General features: G+C 39.7%; 1 protein-coding gene across 2 annotated transcripts in view; it reads left to right on the top strand.

The window, feature by feature from the left end:
* Nucleotides 1-19430, top strand: part of LOC101174306 (striated muscle preferentially expressed protein kinase) — a 52432-nt gene that overhangs the window by 18134 nt on the left and 14868 nt on the right. For both annotated transcript variants that reach the window (XM_023950761.1, XM_023950760.1), the window contains 21 exons: nucleotides 1710-1796; nucleotides 2837-2897; nucleotides 3002-4533; nucleotides 5459-5602; nucleotides 5709-5891; nucleotides 7999-8165; nucleotides 8902-8990; nucleotides 9899-10074; nucleotides 11178-11438; nucleotides 11538-11696; nucleotides 11790-11979; nucleotides 12079-12308; nucleotides 12398-12517; nucleotides 12656-12760; nucleotides 14154-14360; nucleotides 14456-14579; nucleotides 15584-15756; nucleotides 15851-15963; nucleotides 16106-16274; nucleotides 17872-17968; nucleotides 18061-18261. In XM_023950761.1, coding sequence (XP_023806529.1) covers nucleotides 1710-1796; nucleotides 2837-2897; nucleotides 3002-4533; nucleotides 5459-5602; nucleotides 5709-5891; nucleotides 7999-8165; nucleotides 8902-8990; nucleotides 9899-10074; nucleotides 11178-11438; nucleotides 11538-11696; nucleotides 11790-11979; nucleotides 12079-12308; nucleotides 12398-12517; nucleotides 12656-12760; nucleotides 14154-14360; nucleotides 14456-14579; nucleotides 15584-15756; nucleotides 15851-15963; nucleotides 16106-16274; nucleotides 17872-17968; nucleotides 18061-18261 — 4588 coding nt within the window. The remainder of the gene's footprint in view (nucleotides 1-1709; nucleotides 1797-2836; nucleotides 2898-3001; nucleotides 4534-5458; nucleotides 5603-5708; nucleotides 5892-7998; nucleotides 8166-8901; nucleotides 8991-9898; nucleotides 10075-11177; nucleotides 11439-11537; nucleotides 11697-11789; nucleotides 11980-12078; nucleotides 12309-12397; nucleotides 12518-12655; nucleotides 12761-14153; nucleotides 14361-14455; nucleotides 14580-15583; nucleotides 15757-15850; nucleotides 15964-16105; nucleotides 16275-17871; nucleotides 17969-18060; nucleotides 18262-19430) is intronic.

The raw sequence follows: 19430 nt of genomic DNA, 5'->3' as shown, positions 1-19430 counted from the left end.
TCTACTGAGCCATATGTTAGGTACAATCAAAAAAGAGGACAAATATCCTCAACTCAGAGCAGGAGTGCTCCCCCTGCAGGTGGAAGTGAGGCGCTTTAAAGGCGTTCCAGAGGAGGAATGACTGAGAGGCCAGTGAGCAGCAAGTGGTTAACTTAATTTGAATTTTTGATCCTGGAGAACCCAGGGGATAAACTTTGGCCACTGTTTTTTTTATAAGACTTTTATTATTTATTTTATTGTTTTTATTTTTAGACATTATTTTATGCTGCTGTTAATTGCTGATACCAAAAATGAATAAAAAAATTAAAATGAAAAAAGACAAGTTAACTTTAAACCCCCCAAAATGCTGCTGTTTCTGGGCTCTTAAAAATTCTGGAGTATTTTTAGTAAATTGATTAGAGCACAGCGCCTGCTCGATGGTGATATAGTTAGCGCTTTCACCTCACAGCAAGAAGGCACCGGTTCAAATCCCAGCTGGGTGCTTTTCTTTGTGGAGTTGTCTCCTTATGCATGAATGGATGTACTCCGGGCAGTCTAGCGTCCTCCTACAGTCCAAAACCATGCATCACAGGTTAAATGGTGACTTTAAATGGCCTCTAGGTGTGAATGTGAGTGTATGGCGTGACTTGGCCAGGGCGGACCCCGCCTTTGCCCAACAGTAGCTGGGTTGACTCCCGCCCCTTGACCCTGAAATGGGTTCGGAAGATGGGTGATCAGAGTACATCTTGCTTTAAAAATCGCTTTACAAATTGTTTCATAGCTGTTAAATTATTCTGTTCTGTCGTTTTTGTGTTTTTTTTTTCTTTTTAAAGTAAAATGAGAAGTTCAAGTTTATACTTTTTGAATAAATCCCTAAAACATGAGCTTTTCTCACATTTTGAGAGATATTGTATACATTGTGGAAGTCACAGATTAGTGGAACCAAATTTTTTATCTTGTTTTAGCATCATCTTTAAAATATTTATCTACTTATAACTTTAAATTGTTTCAATTCCAGCTGCAGCCTCTGTGGGCAAACAATTATGTGCACTAGTGGAGGTTTTGAGGTGCTGTGGTGAGAAAAAGGACAGTGAGAGCAACAAATAACCTGAGCTTTTATAACATTTTACACAGTCCAGGTGAGCGCAGTACATCTCTGCTGTGACTCCAGTTACCAAGTGGCAGAATTCAAAGTATGAGTGAAAGAGAAACTTTATTGTCTTGTCAGCCGTTTTTAAAGTAAGCCGCTTTTGTTGTTGTTGTCGTGTTACTGTGGGAGAACAATAATTGGTCTTTTTTAGGATTCCACCCACACGGAGGCAAACGCCTCATAAGAGCCGCTTGGATGGCGGTGACTCAGTAGCTGTAGCTTTCTATTTTGAGTCCTGCTGATGATCGAGTTTTCCCTCTGTCTTTGAAGCCAGAGCTATTTCAGAATGGCACAAAGGAGAAAACTGAGATTATTCCTCCAAACAGCCTCAAATTCATGTTCTTTTTTTTTTTTTTGAGTCGGTAACCCTTTTCTCTATGACCAGTTAAATGTGAAACCTTTTTAGGTTTGAACTCCTCTCACATAAAAACAAACATTTTAAAACACATCATTCTCTTTTTTTCACTCATCTGGGATCTGTCTTTTTAATGTTTTTCTAAATGTTCAACACTTATTAAATTCATAGTCCTACAATCAAATGATTTATTCATGTCTTCCTTCTCTTTCACATTGTTTTCAGATTCTGAATCCACAGATGATGAAGGCGGAGACCAGCTGGACACCAAAGGAGACAGTGGGGATGTTGAAGGCCAGACTGCCCCTACAAGTAACAGCTGTGCTTCCAACTTCTGCTTTTCCCTTGGTTGAAAATCTGATCTGGATTTCAAAGAGAAAACATTAAACACAATCGGAGTTGCTCATGCTTTAGTCCCAAGGGCCTTTACAGCTGAAAACAGGCTGTCTACAGGTGAAAAATGGGCAAATCTGTAAGGATGGCCCCCATGAAATTTTAAAATCATATTTTGGGCATCCTATGGGCACTGACCTGTCACTTGCATTACCTGTGCTTGCAGCATTTGTGCACAGTCAGGAAGGAGCGAGTGCATGCACCTCACTAATGACTAGAGTGTGCCCCGAGTGCACCGTACGGCAGCATCACTTGTACATCACAAGTACTACATCCATTTATTACATGGACAAAAATTGTACGTTCCATCTTCATGACATCCCTTGAGGTGGCCATATGAGGCTCAAGGGGACTGTAAGACACACCTGCGCTCCTCCTGTCTATGACCTCCATGGGCCCAGACAACCCAAAAACTATGGGTCAACCCCCATATGGGTGCAATGCCACCAAGGCATTACCTTCACCCCGATGTGATTTCACCGCAGTTTGCACTAATTTGGAACACTTGAAAAATCTATTGTGATGATTTTAAATGCTAAAAAATATTTACCATCCAGCAATTATTGTTATGATCTGGCACCTTATAAAATGGTGCCAGAAGAAACATGGTATATTGAAGTGTCCACAAAAAACAGACTTTTTTGTTTGTTACTCAGGTTTTGTCTACGAACTTGTTAAGTATAGGTAATATTTTAGCTTAACTGCTAAATAAAAGTTTTTGTTGGCGTCAAACTTTACAAAAATGAAAATATTTATCTGATACCTTTCAGGGTTTACACATAACGTATATAAAGATTTGTGTTTAATGCAAATATAATTGCAAACAGGGTCAGTTTGAACTCGCTTTAGTCCATTCTTTTAATGCAAAAGAATAGAGACATCCTAAAATATATCTTTGATGTGTGATTTTTTGATGTATGATTTAAAATAATAAATATTTTCTTTTATGTGAGAAACAGTGATGGAAAGATGTGCAGAGGACACTGACAAACCACATGGAAATGAGTATTACTCCACCAGGCAAGGAGAAAAATTCATATTTAAATAAGTTTTTTTTTTTAAAATCATAAAAAATGGTTTTGTGTCTAAATACCCATTGATTCAGTCTTCTGGCTGTGTTTCAGGAACCAATCTGAGGTTTCAGGAATATCTACCCCCCAAGTCCTTCCCCCACCGTCCCCAAGACTGGGCAAGCGCATTACAACCTCTCCGATGCCAAGTCGCTCCGGTTCAACAACTCCTGTCAGTTCGCGCAAGAAAATCATCCTGTCAACTGAATACCAAGATACAGTGCCAGGGGAGTTTGAAGAAAAAGTTAAGCAGCCTAAAGCTGTTCCTCAATCCAACGCCCCCGACACCCGACCACAAACTCCGCAAAGTGAATACTCCCGGAAAGACTTTCCTCTCAGACCTTCTCCAAAGCTCTCAAGAGCAAGCTCCAAGGTTTTTGAGAAGGTCCGTGGCTTAGAGGAGAGAAGGCGAAGTCTTGATCTTCCAGAAGGTTCTGTTTCTGGAAGGTCCTGGGCAGGGTTCAATCTTGCTGGGTCAGTTGATTCAGATGATGGTGGAAGCCGATTGGGCATTTCCCGGGAGAGTTCCAGGGAAGATCTTAGGGAGGCTCTGAAAGAAGATGCTGCTGAGCGGAGATCAATGTTTCGGCAGAGAGCAGCCTCACTGGAGGACAAACCTCGCTACACCCAAAAAGTACAGGACATTGAAAACAAGTTCACAGAAGAGCTCCAGCGAATCAAAAAGCTTGTTGGAAAACCCCATCTGAAAAAATCTTTCTCTACTGAACAACTCACCCTAAAGAGCAAGCAGCGACAACCTTTAAGGAAAATTGAGCCCATTCCTCCACAAGTGCTGCATAAGCTTCAAGAGAGGGAACGTATGCAGTGGGCAAAGGAGAAGAAAGAAAAGGTGATAGCCGAGCAACCGATGCAACAAACACCACAACAAACGTATCAATCCCAGTTCCAAAATACCACAAATAATGGTTCGATATTGAGTAGGCATCCAGATTCAGCAAGACTCCCAGAGTCAATGCAGTTGTCTGATTTACCGGGACAACGGTTAGTGAGAGAATTACACCGAGTCAGCCCAGTCACAGAAATCAGTCAGCGATCGCCTTCGCCAGCACTTCACCAGCAACAAAGGGAGGGGTCACCCATTAGAAATATTACGGAGATGACACTGCGCAAGGTCGAACGAAGGCCACCAAGTCCGCTTGTTCAAAGGGTAACACGAATGCAAGATCCACATCTTATTCAAGAACCGGTGGTCCAATCCGCACAAAAGACTGACACTTCAGGGAGAAAGACACCAGTAGAGGTGGCATTAAGAAAAATTGAAAACAGACCAGAGAGTCCTCTGGTCCAAAAAAGGACTTTCACTTTGCAGGATCCTCTTCCTCAGCAACCTCCAAAAGCCCAGAGGGCATCATTGGTTACCCCAACAGATGACAAAATGGAACTTGAGCGAATCAAACCTGATTCTAAAGTAAAGGTCCCAACGATTGTTGTTGAAGAGGAAAAAATGGAAGTGGATGTCCCCGTGAAGACAACTGAGCCCGAGCAGAAAACCACAGTCAAAGAGGGACAACATCTAAAGACAAAAGGAAAGACCCGACGGACCCGACCCATGTCCCCAGAGCTAGGTTTGTTTTAACTCTTGACAAAGGAGCTTTAGCTACAGGCTACTGTAACTTTCAACTTTTTACTGAAATAACATAATTGCAGCGGATTCTGAGGTGGAGAAAAGCAGCTTTGCTCTGATGCGTAACACTTTACAACAGAGTTGTGGCATTGAGTCACATGACTTGAGTCAGGCTCAAATCATGAATTTTTCGACTTTAGACTTGACTTGGAGTTTAACAGCAGTAATTCATGACTTAACTCAGACTTTAACCTTAATAATTTATGAGTTGACTTGGATTTTAGCCTTCTGACATCAGCCACAAACGTAACCGCACATCACTGGTCTGTAGTGAGGGTATTTAGTATCTGGACTTTCCCTTGGTTCTCTTGTCATGTAAACTGGGTTTTTTTCATAAAAAATCATTTTGAGTATTTGAAGTGGGGATGAATGAGCTCAGAGGCAATACGCCTAATATTCTTGCAAAAGTTCGTAAAATAAATACGACACATGGTCTGTGTAAATAATACTACTCTGACTTGAAACATTCGACTGTAGACTGGTTGGTCTTGACTTGGGACTTGCTTGTTTTGAATTAGGACTTGACTCAGGACTTGAGACCTACTTGGGACGTGCAAAACAAGGATTTGGTCCCACTTCTGCTTTACAGTACTGAAGTGTTTCTGCTGATTCTGTTGCAGAGAAAAGTAGTTTTGCACCACTTTGCCACACTTTACGTTAGTAATGTGTTGCATATTGGTGCAAAACTGAAAACACTTTTCTCCGCATCAGAATCAACAGATTCATGTTGATGGCGTGAACTGTCAAAGACTTATCATATGTCAAACAGGATATGTTGTTTATGTGTCAAAGGATTAAATTGGTTGTAAACATTAACAATCAAAGGGACAATAGCTTTCTAATTATGTTCTGTTAAAAATGTGTAGATTCCTCAGATGACTCCTATGTGTCGGCCGAAGAAGACCCAATGGAGGCGCCTGTGTTTGAGTTTCCTCTGCAGGACACTATAGCAGCTGCTGGTGTAGATGTCTTACTAAAAACTATCATCGCTGGAACCCCCATACCAACTGGTACCGTATTTTTGTTTTTTATTTAACTGCATGATACTAAGTCACTCATTTCATGTGGGCAGATACGAAATGTATATTTATTTTCTTTGTATTTTTACTCTTGAAGTTACATGGACTAAGGACAACGTTGATGTCTCAGGCTTCGCAAATTTTTTAGTAAAGGTGGAGGGCGAACGACACAGCCTACTCATCAAATCTGCAAAAACAAGTGACGGTGGAAAATACTGTGTAACTGCAGTCAATCAGGTGGGCAAAGCATCCTGCTTTGGGACAGTGGTAATTGAAGCAGGTAAGCTACTGTTTGGACACACTTGATAAAAGATTTTATTCATTTTCATGGTTACCAAATGTTTGTTTTGCCATTGGTAAAAACGGAATGAGGAATAATTCCTGCTAAAACATGGAGCAGCTTGGGCTAAACCACCTGAGTAGCCAAATGTTAGCAGGTGTGCTCGGAGACTGGGTTCAAAGTTGGGTCATACCCATTGACTGTATTAGAGACCTGGATTGAGTGAGTGTGACATCACCCAAAGAAAATGGTTTGCTTCTGGTTTCAACAAAATGAAGTAAATTCAGTCGCCATTTCTTCGCAATGTGGATGGCGCCATGTTGGAGCCAGATGACGTCAGTAAACACTGATTGGTTCAAGGCGGTCTGAAAATTAGGATTAGCCAGGCCATGCTAAAACAGGTGAGTCTGGCAAAGACATTGACTGAGTAATAGCTGTCTATTTCTCAATAAAAAACCTATGAGATTTTAGAATTTTGGTAATTCCTATTTGAAAAACAAAAGTGGGAGGGGTCACTCAGCTCAGTACTTTATTACAGTCAATGGTGATCCCAAAAAAAAAAAAAAGAAATTCAATGCTTTTGTGCGTAGAATTGAGTTTGTGAATGTGTGTGCGCGGGAGAATGCGACTTGTCATTGTAAAGCCCTTTGAGCCTTAATCAAGTTAGAAAAGTTCTGTATATCGCTAAATATACGCTATTTTACCATTTGGTATTAGGAATTACATTGAAACCATTATACGGTTCCATGACTGTTGGTGGTGCTTCCTCAGAGTTGATGACATTGTCAAAAAAGGCTTCTACTATAACCCAAGAATCACCTTTTTGAAATTCGGGGCCTAAACTGAATTACAGCATGTTTGAGTCTTGTGCCTGTTACGAGAAAATAAGTTAACTGCAAAATGTAATGATGTGAGAACTGAGTCAATTAATATGAGAATGAAAATACCAAAATGTTTTGACACGGTAGCAAATGCACTGTTCAAACTTCACTTGTCTAATCACTAAATTAATGTCAGTAAGTGCTGCTGCCAGTCTGACTAACACAATTTCCCAGGAGGTGATTAAAATGGGCTAAAAATGGCAAAATATACCATTGTAGTCTACATTAGACAAATACCAACATGCTTTACTTTACACACTCCTTCACTTGTTAAAGAACAGTCACTTGCAGGCTTCGGTGCTGACAACTGTCCTATTCATTCATTCATTCATTCATTCATTCATTCATTCATTCATTCATTCATTCATTCATTCATTCATTCATTCATTCATGCAGCTGACACTACCTTACCACAGTGGGTTACCAGAAATACTTGATTTGGAAATGGTTTATTTAAAGCAATGAAAACAAAGATAAAACTAAACAAGACAAATAACAGAATTGATTGGTAAATGCATACACATATGCATACATTCACATACAAATGTAAATAATTCAATTATAATTACTCTTAATCCTAAATAGACCTATTAGGTCTTCTGCCTACAGATCATGATACATTTAAGCCGTTAAATATTAGGTGTGGAAATAGCTGAAGACTTTCATCAATTCAAAGATGGCCTGTTTTTTCAAGGCATCTTTTTGCTGACTTGCATTCCTGTCCTGATGGTCATTTTTGAAACTCCTACTGATTCATTTTACCTCTATGGGGACAAATAATAAAAACATTAACCCCCTTAAAAAAAAGTGATGTAGCATTGCATAACGGGTGACTGACACACACCTTCGAACACAGTTGCTGGGGTTTTGCTTTGACACTGTTTCTCTCCAGCTCTGTTATCGTTGTTTTCCTACGCATGAAGTGTGTGCCACATATACTAGTTGAATAACCTCACTGATAGTTGCCATAGCAACTAAGAGGTGAAGCTGAACCTATAAATTGCCCACTGAGTCTTGCTGGCTCCACTCACTACAAATGCACTATTGTTTGGATTTCACATTTTGCGAGTCAGATTGTAATTATAGAGAGGGAGATGAGTGTATCTAAACTCTTTGAACTCCTGTGTTTAGTGTAGGGAGGTGGATTGAAAAGCAGCAATTAGAAGTCTTCCTGCAAGTAAACAGAAAAATAAGACAGAAAACATAACAGAATCTGTTGTCTACAGGGTCTGTGCCGGAGCCAAAGGGAACCCTGGGCGTACCAAGAGATATTAGCAGCCCTATTACATCAGATGAAGAGTATCTCAGTCCCTTAGAGGAGGCTATGGATTTTGGAGTCCAAGAGCCAAGGCGAACCATTGACTCACGGTTCAGACAACCCCCTGCATTCATGGTGAGGCTACAGAGAAGAACTGAGTGGATCGTATGCACGGTCTGGTTTGATTAAGATAAGTTTTGATCAAAGTTAACATTCATCATAGACTGGAGTGTATCATGATTCGGCATTAAAGCAGTTCTAGTGTTTAGGATCAAATAATTATTCAAACAGCCTATTGCATCTCCTCACTGGGCACGTGTGGCGCGTTCAAGAATGCGCTGAGCGTGGGTTTTTGAACACGCCTGTGGTAAATAGTGTTCACAATGGTCTGTGGCCACCCAAAAGTAGCGCATGTACCCACCGTTGGAAGAGGCTTGTTGCAGTGAGCCAAAGCTCGCTCCAGCCTTTTCTTTAATGCAGCTCTGTTCCGACATACTGTATGAAAGATTTGATGTCATGCAATTGTAGCCAGGCAAAAACTGCAATTTTTAAATTTCTCTTCTATAATCAATTTTCAAACGGTTGGCACTTCCATGAATTACAAGGGACACCTTTCATATGTCCCAGCCAAATTCGAGTCCCTGATTGGTCAAAGTTTAAGTCATTTAAGTTTTTACTACTCAGTTGTTTGTACATAAAGCCCAAAACTGGACTTCAAAACTTTGAACATGTAAGCCCAAAACATGCACGGTAGTGCGTTTACCTTGACTTTTCATTGAAAGATGAAGATGAAGATGTGCATTTTTGAGCCCGCTGTGGACATAGAATAAGATGTCGAAACTGCTTTTCACTCTTCTTGAATTTGCAACAGGTGACAATGGCTGATCAATCCGTCACTGAGGGGCAGGAAGTGACCATGTCGGTTCGCATATGTGGACAGCCAAAACCCATGCTTTATTGGTACGTTACTTCAGCTTTAATATTTGGTTGCATAAGAAATGGGCTACTTTGTTTTGAAGACCCACTCTTATCATCTTTTAAACTATTCTAAAAGTGCTCTAAGGGGCCTTTTAATTATGATTATGCTGTTTTTAGCCAAAATAAATAAACTCATGATTTTCTAGGACATTTTCTGTAGATCAGCAGTTGTTCATTGGAAATTCCCCTTTGAGTTGTGGGCGGGACCAATGGTGAGGAGCATACCCCCCCCCCCAGAGCAGGGAGCTTCTGGCCCTCCTGGCATATTTTTATACATCACAAATAAGTTCTTTTTCAACCAGAAGTGTATTGTCTGCTCCTGATTCACAACAATTCTAAAAAAAAAAAAAAATCTGTACTCGAAATGCAATTTTAAGCTTAATTAATTCCTTAATTTATCCTATAATTATGTCCTCCATCATCAAGAACATATTAAAAACACCAAAAAACACAATTTTTTCAGAGAGGGTCTTTAAGATCTTGTGGTGACTGGAATACCAAAATGCCTTCATTAAGACTGTGGAGTGACTGAAAAACAGAGAAAAAGTCGGTTTAAAATTAAGCCAAAAAATGTTCCTACCCCTGAAAAATTTGGACTCAAAGTTAATTATTTTCATAATGAAAGTTATTTTTGATTGGGAATGAAACAGGCGTTGTCCGTAATCAGATGACATAAATCGGTGTACATCGTCAAAAAGGTGGCATGTCCAAAATTAGCCAAAGGTTGGAATATTGTTGAGTTTGCTGTACATACCAAATTCAGTGCAAAAACCATCAATTTCTTGAAATTCTACTTTAATGAAGACAGCTTGTAATTCAATAAATTGCAGCTATTTAATTTAGAAAAAGGCTCCATGTTTGTCGTTTGTTAAGTACAAATTTCCTTTCAGGCTGAGAGACAGAGTGACTGTGAAAACTGGCCCACGCCACACAGTGCGTGAAACAACAGATGGCACCTTTGAAATGGCAATAAAGTCGGCAGCCAGGTCAGACGCCGGAATTTACACCTGCAGGATTATTAACGAGTATGGGACAAAGCAGTGCGAAGCCAGACTGGAGGTCAAAGGTAAGGCTCGTTTTTGAAATCAAATTCGTAGTAAACATCCAGCCTTGCCCAACGGAAAGGGGCAAAAAAATGTCATTAAACCCTTGTGCTATCCTAGGCACTTTAACATTGGGAGTGGGGTCATCTAGACCCACTAGACAGTGCTCTGAACCTTTTTTCTTCAATGATTTGTGATCTTCACTGGTGTCTATGGATTACATGAAATCCACCTTTGTCATGATAGGGAGAACACGTCAATGGAAGGGGGGGTCATCTAAGTTAGCACAAGAGTTAAATGTATTACTGTTGTCGGGAACTTTTGGTTCAGTTCCATTAAGCATTTACCCATGCTATACTCTGACATGTTTTACAATGACCAATGTTTAAATAGTTTAAAAAGCTAAGGGTGTTTGGGTGTACAAAACAGTCACTGGTTCTTGTGGTACGGTATAATGTTTTATTTTCCACCTTTTTTTTTAACCGGAACAAAAATGATCTAAAATAACTACCTACCCACAAGCACAATGTGTCAGTTATTTGTTTGCATGAAAATTCTGAATTTCTGCTTTTTTTTAATCTGATTTAAAAAACAAAAAAACAAACAAGGTGTGTTGAGAATGTCTGTCTCCAAAAGAACAAAAACAAATTTGAGGATTTTCTGTATCAGATGAATTTCAAAAATGACACCGACAGAGATAGTGTTATCGCGCTTATCTCAGGAGTTACGTTCTAAAAAATAACCTGTGATTGGGGAAATGATTAGTTGGATTACAGATGTTTTATGGCTGTAAAACTCCTCAATAAAAACTTTATACTCTTTTTTTCAGACAGACAAGAACATTTTCACACTTTAAACTCTCAAAGTTCAAACCTTTATAAAAAAACCTTCATTAAAAAAAGAAAATAGCAAAATTGCACTGAAACAAATCCACGAAGGTGAACTGCAACATGACAAGGAACCACTGTACACTTTCACTTATGTTTACAAGATGACTGTTTTCCGTTTGCTACTGTGTATTGTAACTGTATCGTGCATTGTTACAAAACATTTATATTTATTATTTTTTTACTTCAAGCTTATGTTTATCTTTTCTAACAATGTAATCATGTCATTTTTTGTTTAGCCCCACCCATTGAGCCAAGTCTAGCCATCATCCGGCCAGTGAGGGACATCACTGCCAAAGCTGGAGAGACCGTTTTGTTTGAGTGTCATGTTGTTGGACCAAAAGACACTGATGTGGATTGGCTGGCAGATGGAAAACTGATCCAGCCAGCACTGCTGAACTGCAAGATGCACTTTGATGGACGGAAGTGCAGGCTGTTGCTCAATTCTGTCCACGAGGATGACAGCGGCACATACATGTGCAAACTCAGCACAGCCAAGGGTGAAAAGAATCAAGAAAAATTTCTGTCAAACATAAGAATTTGTTAAATTCTATATTGGTGTTTTAGTCTTCAACAGAATTCTCAAATTTCCCTTTCAGAGGAACTGACATCATGTGGGAAACTCAAAGTCGTCCCCTCCTTAGAGCCTCTGTTTACTCGTAGGTTAGATATTTTGGAGGTGATGGAAGGGCGGAATGCTCGATTCGACTGCAAGATCAGTGGGACGCCACCTCCAAAAGTCACATGGAGCCATTTTGGTAGAAATATACTTTATAAAGCCTTTCTGATTCACATTACAGCCATTAGATATTTTGAATGATATTTAAATACATTCTTCTTTTTAAATTCAGACCAGTCACTCGTAGAAAGTGAAGATATTCATATTCTTCAAGAGGGTGGACGCCATTCTCTGGTCATTTCCCATGTGACCAGCCAGGATGAAGGGTTATACACTATCATAGCTCAAAACTGCCATGGCGAGGCAGAAAGTTCCTCTGAGTTGTACATACAGGAACCACGGCCTGCCATCTCTTCTCAGCTGTAAGTGTGTTCTTCAGTCACATACATTAAACAATACATACAGCCTAAATTGTCAATATCATTCAATGTTTCTTGGCAATGTCTCCCCATTCAATTCAGGGCTAAACTTGAAAAGATGCCGTCTATCCCAGAGGAGCCAGAGGTCCCTGAGAATGAGGTGGAGCGTTTCACCATGCCTGACTTCATCAAACCTCTCTATGATCTGGATGTGATTGAAGGAAAAGAGGCTGTGCTAAAATGCAAAGTGGCTGGTTTGCCATATCCAACTATCTCCTGGTTCCACAATGGGAGGAGGATTGAAAGCACAGACGACAGAAAGATGACACAGTGTAAGTCAGTTCAATAAATAAAAAAAAGCATTATGTCTGCGATTTCCGCTAAATCCTTACTGTCCCTGTTTCTCCTCTTGGTTCCAAAGTTCATGACGTCCACAGTCTGGTCATCCGTTCCGTTTGTCACGCTCACGGCGGTGTCTATAAGAGTGTGATCTCTAATAAAATAGGAAAAGCCACCTGCTACGCTCATCTCTATGTTACAGGTGACTTAAGAAATGATGTTTATTATAGTATGATTTTGTGCAATTATTAAGAATAAACAATGTCTAACTGAACAGAATGTATTGGATTGATCTGTTTGATTTTTTTGGATGAAAAAATACAAATTTTTCCCTCTACAGACATCCTTCCTGATCCTCCTGATGGCACTCCGGTGATAGAGTCCATCACTGGTAAAACCATCACGCTAAGTTGGAAGAAACCAAGAAGATTAGATCCTTCCATTGGTATGCAAGTGCATGGTGCATTTGTTGCATCCTTTAGAAGACAAACAGCATTTGTTGACATCATCAATCTATCTGATGGAACTTTCAGACAGAAATAAGACAAATAGACTTCCAACAGTTGTCAAAACACATCCCATCTTTGGTTCAGTCAGCTGGTACAAATCCTGTGTTACATTTTTAACCTTTCTAGCCTTCTTTGTCTTTCTGCTATTCTTCTGGTCTCTGATCTGTTGGATAATCCGTCGGCTTTCACACTGTAGTGAACGATACTAGGATTCACCTGCAAGTGAACCAAGACCCTCATTTCTAGAAGGACCATGGTTGATTTGCTTGTGAGCTTTCACACAACTCCAGTAACTTTGGTCTAGAACAAACATCCTTAGTATTATGCACTCCAAGTTAAGTAAAATAAACACAATTAGTTATGCCATCTATAATGCCAGAAACTATTATTTTCAGGAGGGTTGTTGTACAAGATGGTCATAAACATCTTGGACTTGAGACTTGGACTTTAGTCACACTTAGGCCGAAACGGAATTCTGCCTCTACGGCTACGACTTCTCCCTACCCCTACAATCGTATGGACAGTTATAGAAAATAGTGTCTTCAAATTCGGACATGACTCCCACTCGATGATGTCATCAATCGTCACCAGTCATCCACGTCAGCGCTTAGCTGCCAGCGCTCGGAGAATGCATAAAAACTGTTTTATAATTTAAAAAAGTCATGCTAAACTGAAAGTTATTACATACTGTCACATGAAAACTTCTGTCTTTCAGAGCACACTCACGTGAATAAATGTGTTTCTCCACCGTCGCACAGCGCGACGCAGATTACCCTTGCGATGGAGGGATACTAGGCCCTTCAAAAAAACTATTTCAGACACCCCCATCCGTCTTAACGCCCCTACATTTGGAAGAATAAGGGAGAAGCTGGAGGGGTAGGGGAAGAATTCGGATTTGGCCTTAGTCCCACATGCAGAGACTTAACTTGACCTGACTTGACATCTCAAAGACGATAAACTGACTAACCTTGATGTGGACCTGTGAACAATGTTCATATGGCTAATGTTAATTTTAACTCAATTATATTGCTTTCGGTCTGAAAATAAAAAGTCTCTTCACATTGCTTTCCCAGTGGGAATGCAGAAACACCAACTTCCTGTTACTGTGTTTCCAAAAAAATGTTAAAAAGTATTTTAATAACCACAACATTTTCAATTTGTCATTCTACAGTTTTTAAGAAATGCAACTTGACCTGAAATGACAGCTAAACACTTTAGACTTCACTTGAACTTAAAAGCAAAAACTTCAAACTTGACTTGCAGAAAAGGATTTGTGATCATCTTTGTCCTCAAGAGTTTTGACATGTTTGACGTGTTATTTTCTGTCAGATCCTAGTTCCCTGATGTACGCCATCCAACAACAAGCCCTAGGCTCCATCCAGTGGACAATCATAGCCTCTGGCTTGAAGGAAACCACCTTCACCATCACAACTCTCTCCAAGGGTGTGCGCTACACGTTCAGGGTCCTGACTATCACCTCAAAGGCATTCAGCAAACCCTCACCGGCCACTGACCCAGTCCAGCTCTTAGATCGAGGTGGTTCTCAGGCTTCATCGTACTCCTTTATCATTTAATGTGGGGGCCTTCGATAGATAACTTCCATTTTGCTGTTTTCTTTTTCCCATCTCAAGGTCCATACCTTCAGGAGGCTCCGGCGATTATTGACAAACCAGATGTAGTGTATGTGATCGAACACCAGTCGGTTACCATCTCCATAAATATCAATCATGTCAACGCCGCTGTTACTTGGAAGAGGTAAATATTAACTGCGGTCACTTTAAGCCTTAGTCACAAGTTGCAGATTTTTGGGTTGTCCAGACCCGTGAAGGATCGTAGAGAGGAGCGGCTGCATCTTAGGGGGTTTGCAGGTGTTTATTGCAGTTCCCCTTAAGGCTCCTGCTGCCACCGCAAGGGATATTGCAAGTTGCTTGCCCTTATGACCTAGGGGTGATGCTGTCCTATGGCGCCCTCATGCTATGTTCACACCAGACATGTGACATGCGTTTGCCACCAACAGTTGGAAGACAAATGGTGCGAAATGTTGAAGTGGTGCAAATCTGGTGAATCTTGCTCCAGACATTTTCTTTCACAGCTCTATTACGGTACATGAAAGACTTGGTGTCATTATTACAGCTGGGCACAAACTGCAATTATTCATGTCTCCTCCATGATAAATTTTGAAATGCCTCGCTCTTCTGTGAATTGAAAGGGATGCTGTCCATGTGTCCCTACCAAATCTGAGTCCCTGGACGCATGTGCGTTCAGTGGCCGTGCATTTTGTTGGTGATTTGTGGATTTAAAATAGAGAAAAACCCATATGACCCGCCTGCGCGTCACCCTTACGTGTTTCTTAAGTGTTCACTGCAACCTGTTGCTTGCAGCATGCCTGTGAAAAATGTGCAGGAACATTTTTGCTTAACGGGTGGTCGACGGCTTTGATAATTCGTTCGGGCCACCTGCATGCCCAAAACATATTTAACCATTTTTTGCCCATATCCATCCATAAGGACAGTTGTGACTACGGCTTTAAGTCTTTATAGAAACCTATATCTACTTTAACAATTTTGAATTTAACATTAAACATCTAGCTTTTTATAAAACACAAAACTAGCTTCTGCTATAAATACAGTGCATAGCAAAGCCTACAAACAGCTGTTTTAATCCAAGTGGTTATCTAAAACTCCAGAGCATCAAAGAAGTCTATTTTTACACCCTGACTTCAACATCCTGATGCTGCTTTAACATACGCCTGTCCTCAGGAAAGGAGTGACCCTGGCCAACAAGCCCAGCCTCTATGAGATGACAATGCCGGATGATGACCAGCACATGCTTAAGCTGCTGAAAGTGAAGAGTACTGACGTGGGCGAGATGACATTTGTGGCCTCCAACGAGTATGGAAGTGACAGCTGCACTTTCATTGTGGAGATGGCAGGTGATGTCCCAAAGAAAAAAGCAAAAGAAGCAATTAGTTATGTCCTGTCATCTGTAGATCATGTCACTCTCTATCTTTGCAACTTTCTTTATAGCTCCACCGACATTTGAAACCATCATGGAGGACTTGGATGTTTGCGCAGGGGAGACTCCTCGCTTTGCTGTGGTTGTGGAGGGAAAACCCATTCCTGACATCCTCTGGTTCAAGGTTTATATCAAAATCCAGACTGATTAAACTGTTATACTAATCACCAAAAACCCTTAAAAAAACTTATTTAGCAAATTGTGCTCTTTAATGTCTGCACAAGTAAACCTTTGTGTGAAGCATAACTACTAGTGTTTACTTTCAGGGTGATAACTTGCTCTCAGAGAGCAGTCACTACACATTTGTGTACGATGATAACGAATGTTCCCTGGTGGTTCTAAACGCACATCCCGAGGACTCTGGAGTCTACACGTGCACTGCTCGAAACTTGGCAGGATCAGTGTCATGTAAAGCAGAACTCACTGTTCATGAAGGTAAGAGCAAAGCACTGGTCCCACTGAAGTCTAGATCAGATGCAAGGCAACCCGGATTAAAAAAAGAAGCAACTTTCAAACAAAAACCTTTGTATAGATAAAAAATTGTCTCATTGGGCACAACTTTAGACATGGTTTACCAGTCAAAACGTCAGGGACACTTGTCCAAGCATCTCCACACTTGTGGCTGGTGATGTATATTTAATCCTTAATGGATCATCTCTGATGTCACACATGGATTTTAAACGGCCAAAATGCAACCTTTTGTGAAACAACATTTGTTGTACCAGCTTCAAAATGACAAACCACACTCTACCAGTACAGTTAGAGTGTGGTTAAGCCCACTCATGGGTCCACACACCTGCCAATCAAAGAAGAAAAGCACCCCTGTTGATGCACAAGTTTTGAACTCTTCAGAAATCAAAACAACTGAAAAATATATAAAACTCCACCCCCTTTCATCATTTTTGTCTATAGAATATTTGGCAATATACATTAGAGAGATCCTTTACAGTGTTCCCTTGTTTATCGTGGGGACGTGTTCCATAAATAAGCCATGGTTTAATCTGCAGATAAAAATTATAGATGTTTTAAGGCTCTAAAACGCTTCGGTGCACAATTTGTACTCAGACTCGGACAGACATGATCATGTTCACACTTTTCTCTCTCTTCTTTAAACTCTCAAAACTCAGACCTTTATAGAAAAACAAGTCCAGTATTATAGAATGAAAAAAAAAAAAAAACGACTGCAAAGAAGATTTATGTATGGAGTTAGTTCAGTCTCAATAATCATAAAAGCACACAAACGGTTTCACAAATACAAACGCTTTGGTACACAAATATATATTTATGAAAACATGTCATATAAATTCACAAATCCATATGATGTGTTTCACAAATACACACAAAATGTTTGACAAACATAATTTTGAGGTACATTCGTTACATAAACTCACAGATAATGTGAATTTACGAATCGCCTTTCATGTGTGAATCTCTCTGTAATTGTGAGAGAAATGCGTGTGGTGAATATTGAGACTCTTCTAACGTGCCAGGTCAACAAATGTCATCATTGGCCAATGAATCTGTCAATCAAATTCATCAGCCAACCAGGCGTCTTCGCTTTCAGCCAATTGTACGGAAAAGACAGGGTCAACAGCCAATCAGGATGTAGCAGCCAGTGCACCCACTTCTGTTCTATTTTGATGCTGTACACAATATCTTATCTGATCATACTAAACATTTTCAGATTACATTTTGTTTACGTGTAAAAGTAATATTTATTAATATTTTTTTTTTTCCCAAATATGCACAGAACTAAAAAAAAGGCTAATTTCTGTCATAATTTGTTCCTTTTTTTATAAACATACTTTCCTGTCAGGCCTTCAGAAAAAAAAGGTAGGTCAAGCTGTGTTAGTCAGACTTTCACTTTGACAAGACATGCTGCAGACTACTTCTTCTTTCTCAGTAGGGTTTAACAGTAATAGAAATCTATTGAAATCTCACTTTACTCTAAATTTACTCTAAGCTATTTTTCTTACTTGCATTTATTTTTAGGATTAAGTTATTCAGTCTTCTCTTTTGCCTTCCACTACAGCTAAACACAAAGAGGACTCAATGGAGGATGAAGAAAGTATTCTAAGAAAGATGCGAAGACTGACCGACTACTATGACATCCACAAGGAAATCGGAAGGTATTACGGTGACACGAGCCAACAAATAAAATAGAAGCTGTGTCTGTCTCACTTCACCAGATTCTCTCTGAACTCGCTCTCTTTTACCCCAGGGGAGCATTTTCTTACGTGAAGCGTGTGACCCATAAGGGGAGCAAGATGGAGTATGTTGCAAAGTTTATCTCCACCCGGGCCAAGAAGAAGACATCTTCTTTGAGAGAGATGAACCTACTCTCCAGACTGGATCATGAGAGAATCATTTACTTTCATGATGCCTTTGAGAAGAAGAACGCGGTCATCATCATTACAGAAAAGTATCCTCAGAATAAAAAGAAAATAAAGCCAGATTACAAAGCGAATCCAGAAAATAAACTCACCAGTTTTAGTCGAGCTCCCACAATTTGCTCTCAATTAGGAAGATACTAGAAAATAAAAAGTGTTGCAGTTCCCCAAATGACCACTGTGGGCTGGTTTCAAAAGAAAATAACTTTTCCATTAACTCACATGGAAAATTTTAATTCTACATAAAAAAAAATTACATTAAATTATTTGCTATAATAAATGAATGGATTAGGTTGTTCTTAAATAAGCTTTTTGGTTTCATTAATTTAAATTGAAATTAAGGATGTTTCTTAAGGGCAGGTGGGTGGTCCAGTCAGAACTGTTGCATGACCTCGTCCTACCCAGTTGCCCGTTTTCAGAATTTTGTTGAACTTTGATGTCACCCATAGGATTCTAAACAATGAAATGTAAGCGTAAGGTGGGATATTAAACTTTTTTTAATTTTTTTTTGCCAAACCCAGGATTTTCCTCCAAAACAGTGGGTTGGGTGGAAGTAATTAAAGCCACCTGCCAATCAAAAAAAGAAGAAGAGAAAAATAATTCCCCTGCTATGCGGAAATTAAAGCTCAAACTGATTTGAAATTTGAAAATACTTGTCACGAGTAAAACATAAATGAAAATAAAAAACATTAAAAAATGGAAGTTGCTCCACTTTGAAACCTGCCTCTAGTGTTCATTTGATGAACTGCAGCCTTTTGTACTGCTGGGTTGGCTTCAAACTCTAATACTAAATGTGAGGGCTTCTCTCCAGCCACACCACTGTGTTCTTTGGTGGCACCACTGATCCATGATCTGGAATTCGGATTTTTGCTAGAAGTTTCAAGGAAAAGAAAAGAAGAGAAAAAGATGTTAAATCTGATGAACAAGGGCTTTGTGGCACCAAAATATATCCAAACCTAATAACTAAAATTTTTTATACCAGTATTTGTTCAAATGTAAATAAATAGCTGAAAAAACATTTTTTCACAATGACACCTCTTTGACTTTTAATAAAGAAAACACTTGCTGGTTGAATGAAAGTAACTCAGTCAAATTTTCCGGGTAACTAAACAATTCTGGGCTTGACTGTACCTATGTGATGTTTTAATGGGTATGTGTTCATTTATAATTACCAGGAAATAACAGCTTACAAAAAGTTACA

The sequence above is a fragment of the Oryzias latipes genome, chromosome 21 (assembly GCF_002234675.1).
Source record: "Oryzias latipes chromosome 21, ASM223467v1".
Lineage (NCBI taxonomy): Eukaryota > Metazoa > Chordata > Actinopteri > Beloniformes > Adrianichthyidae > Oryzias > Oryzias latipes.
The sequence above is the reverse complement of the archived record's forward strand: the minus strand, read 5'-3'. Positions and strand labels throughout refer to the sequence as shown.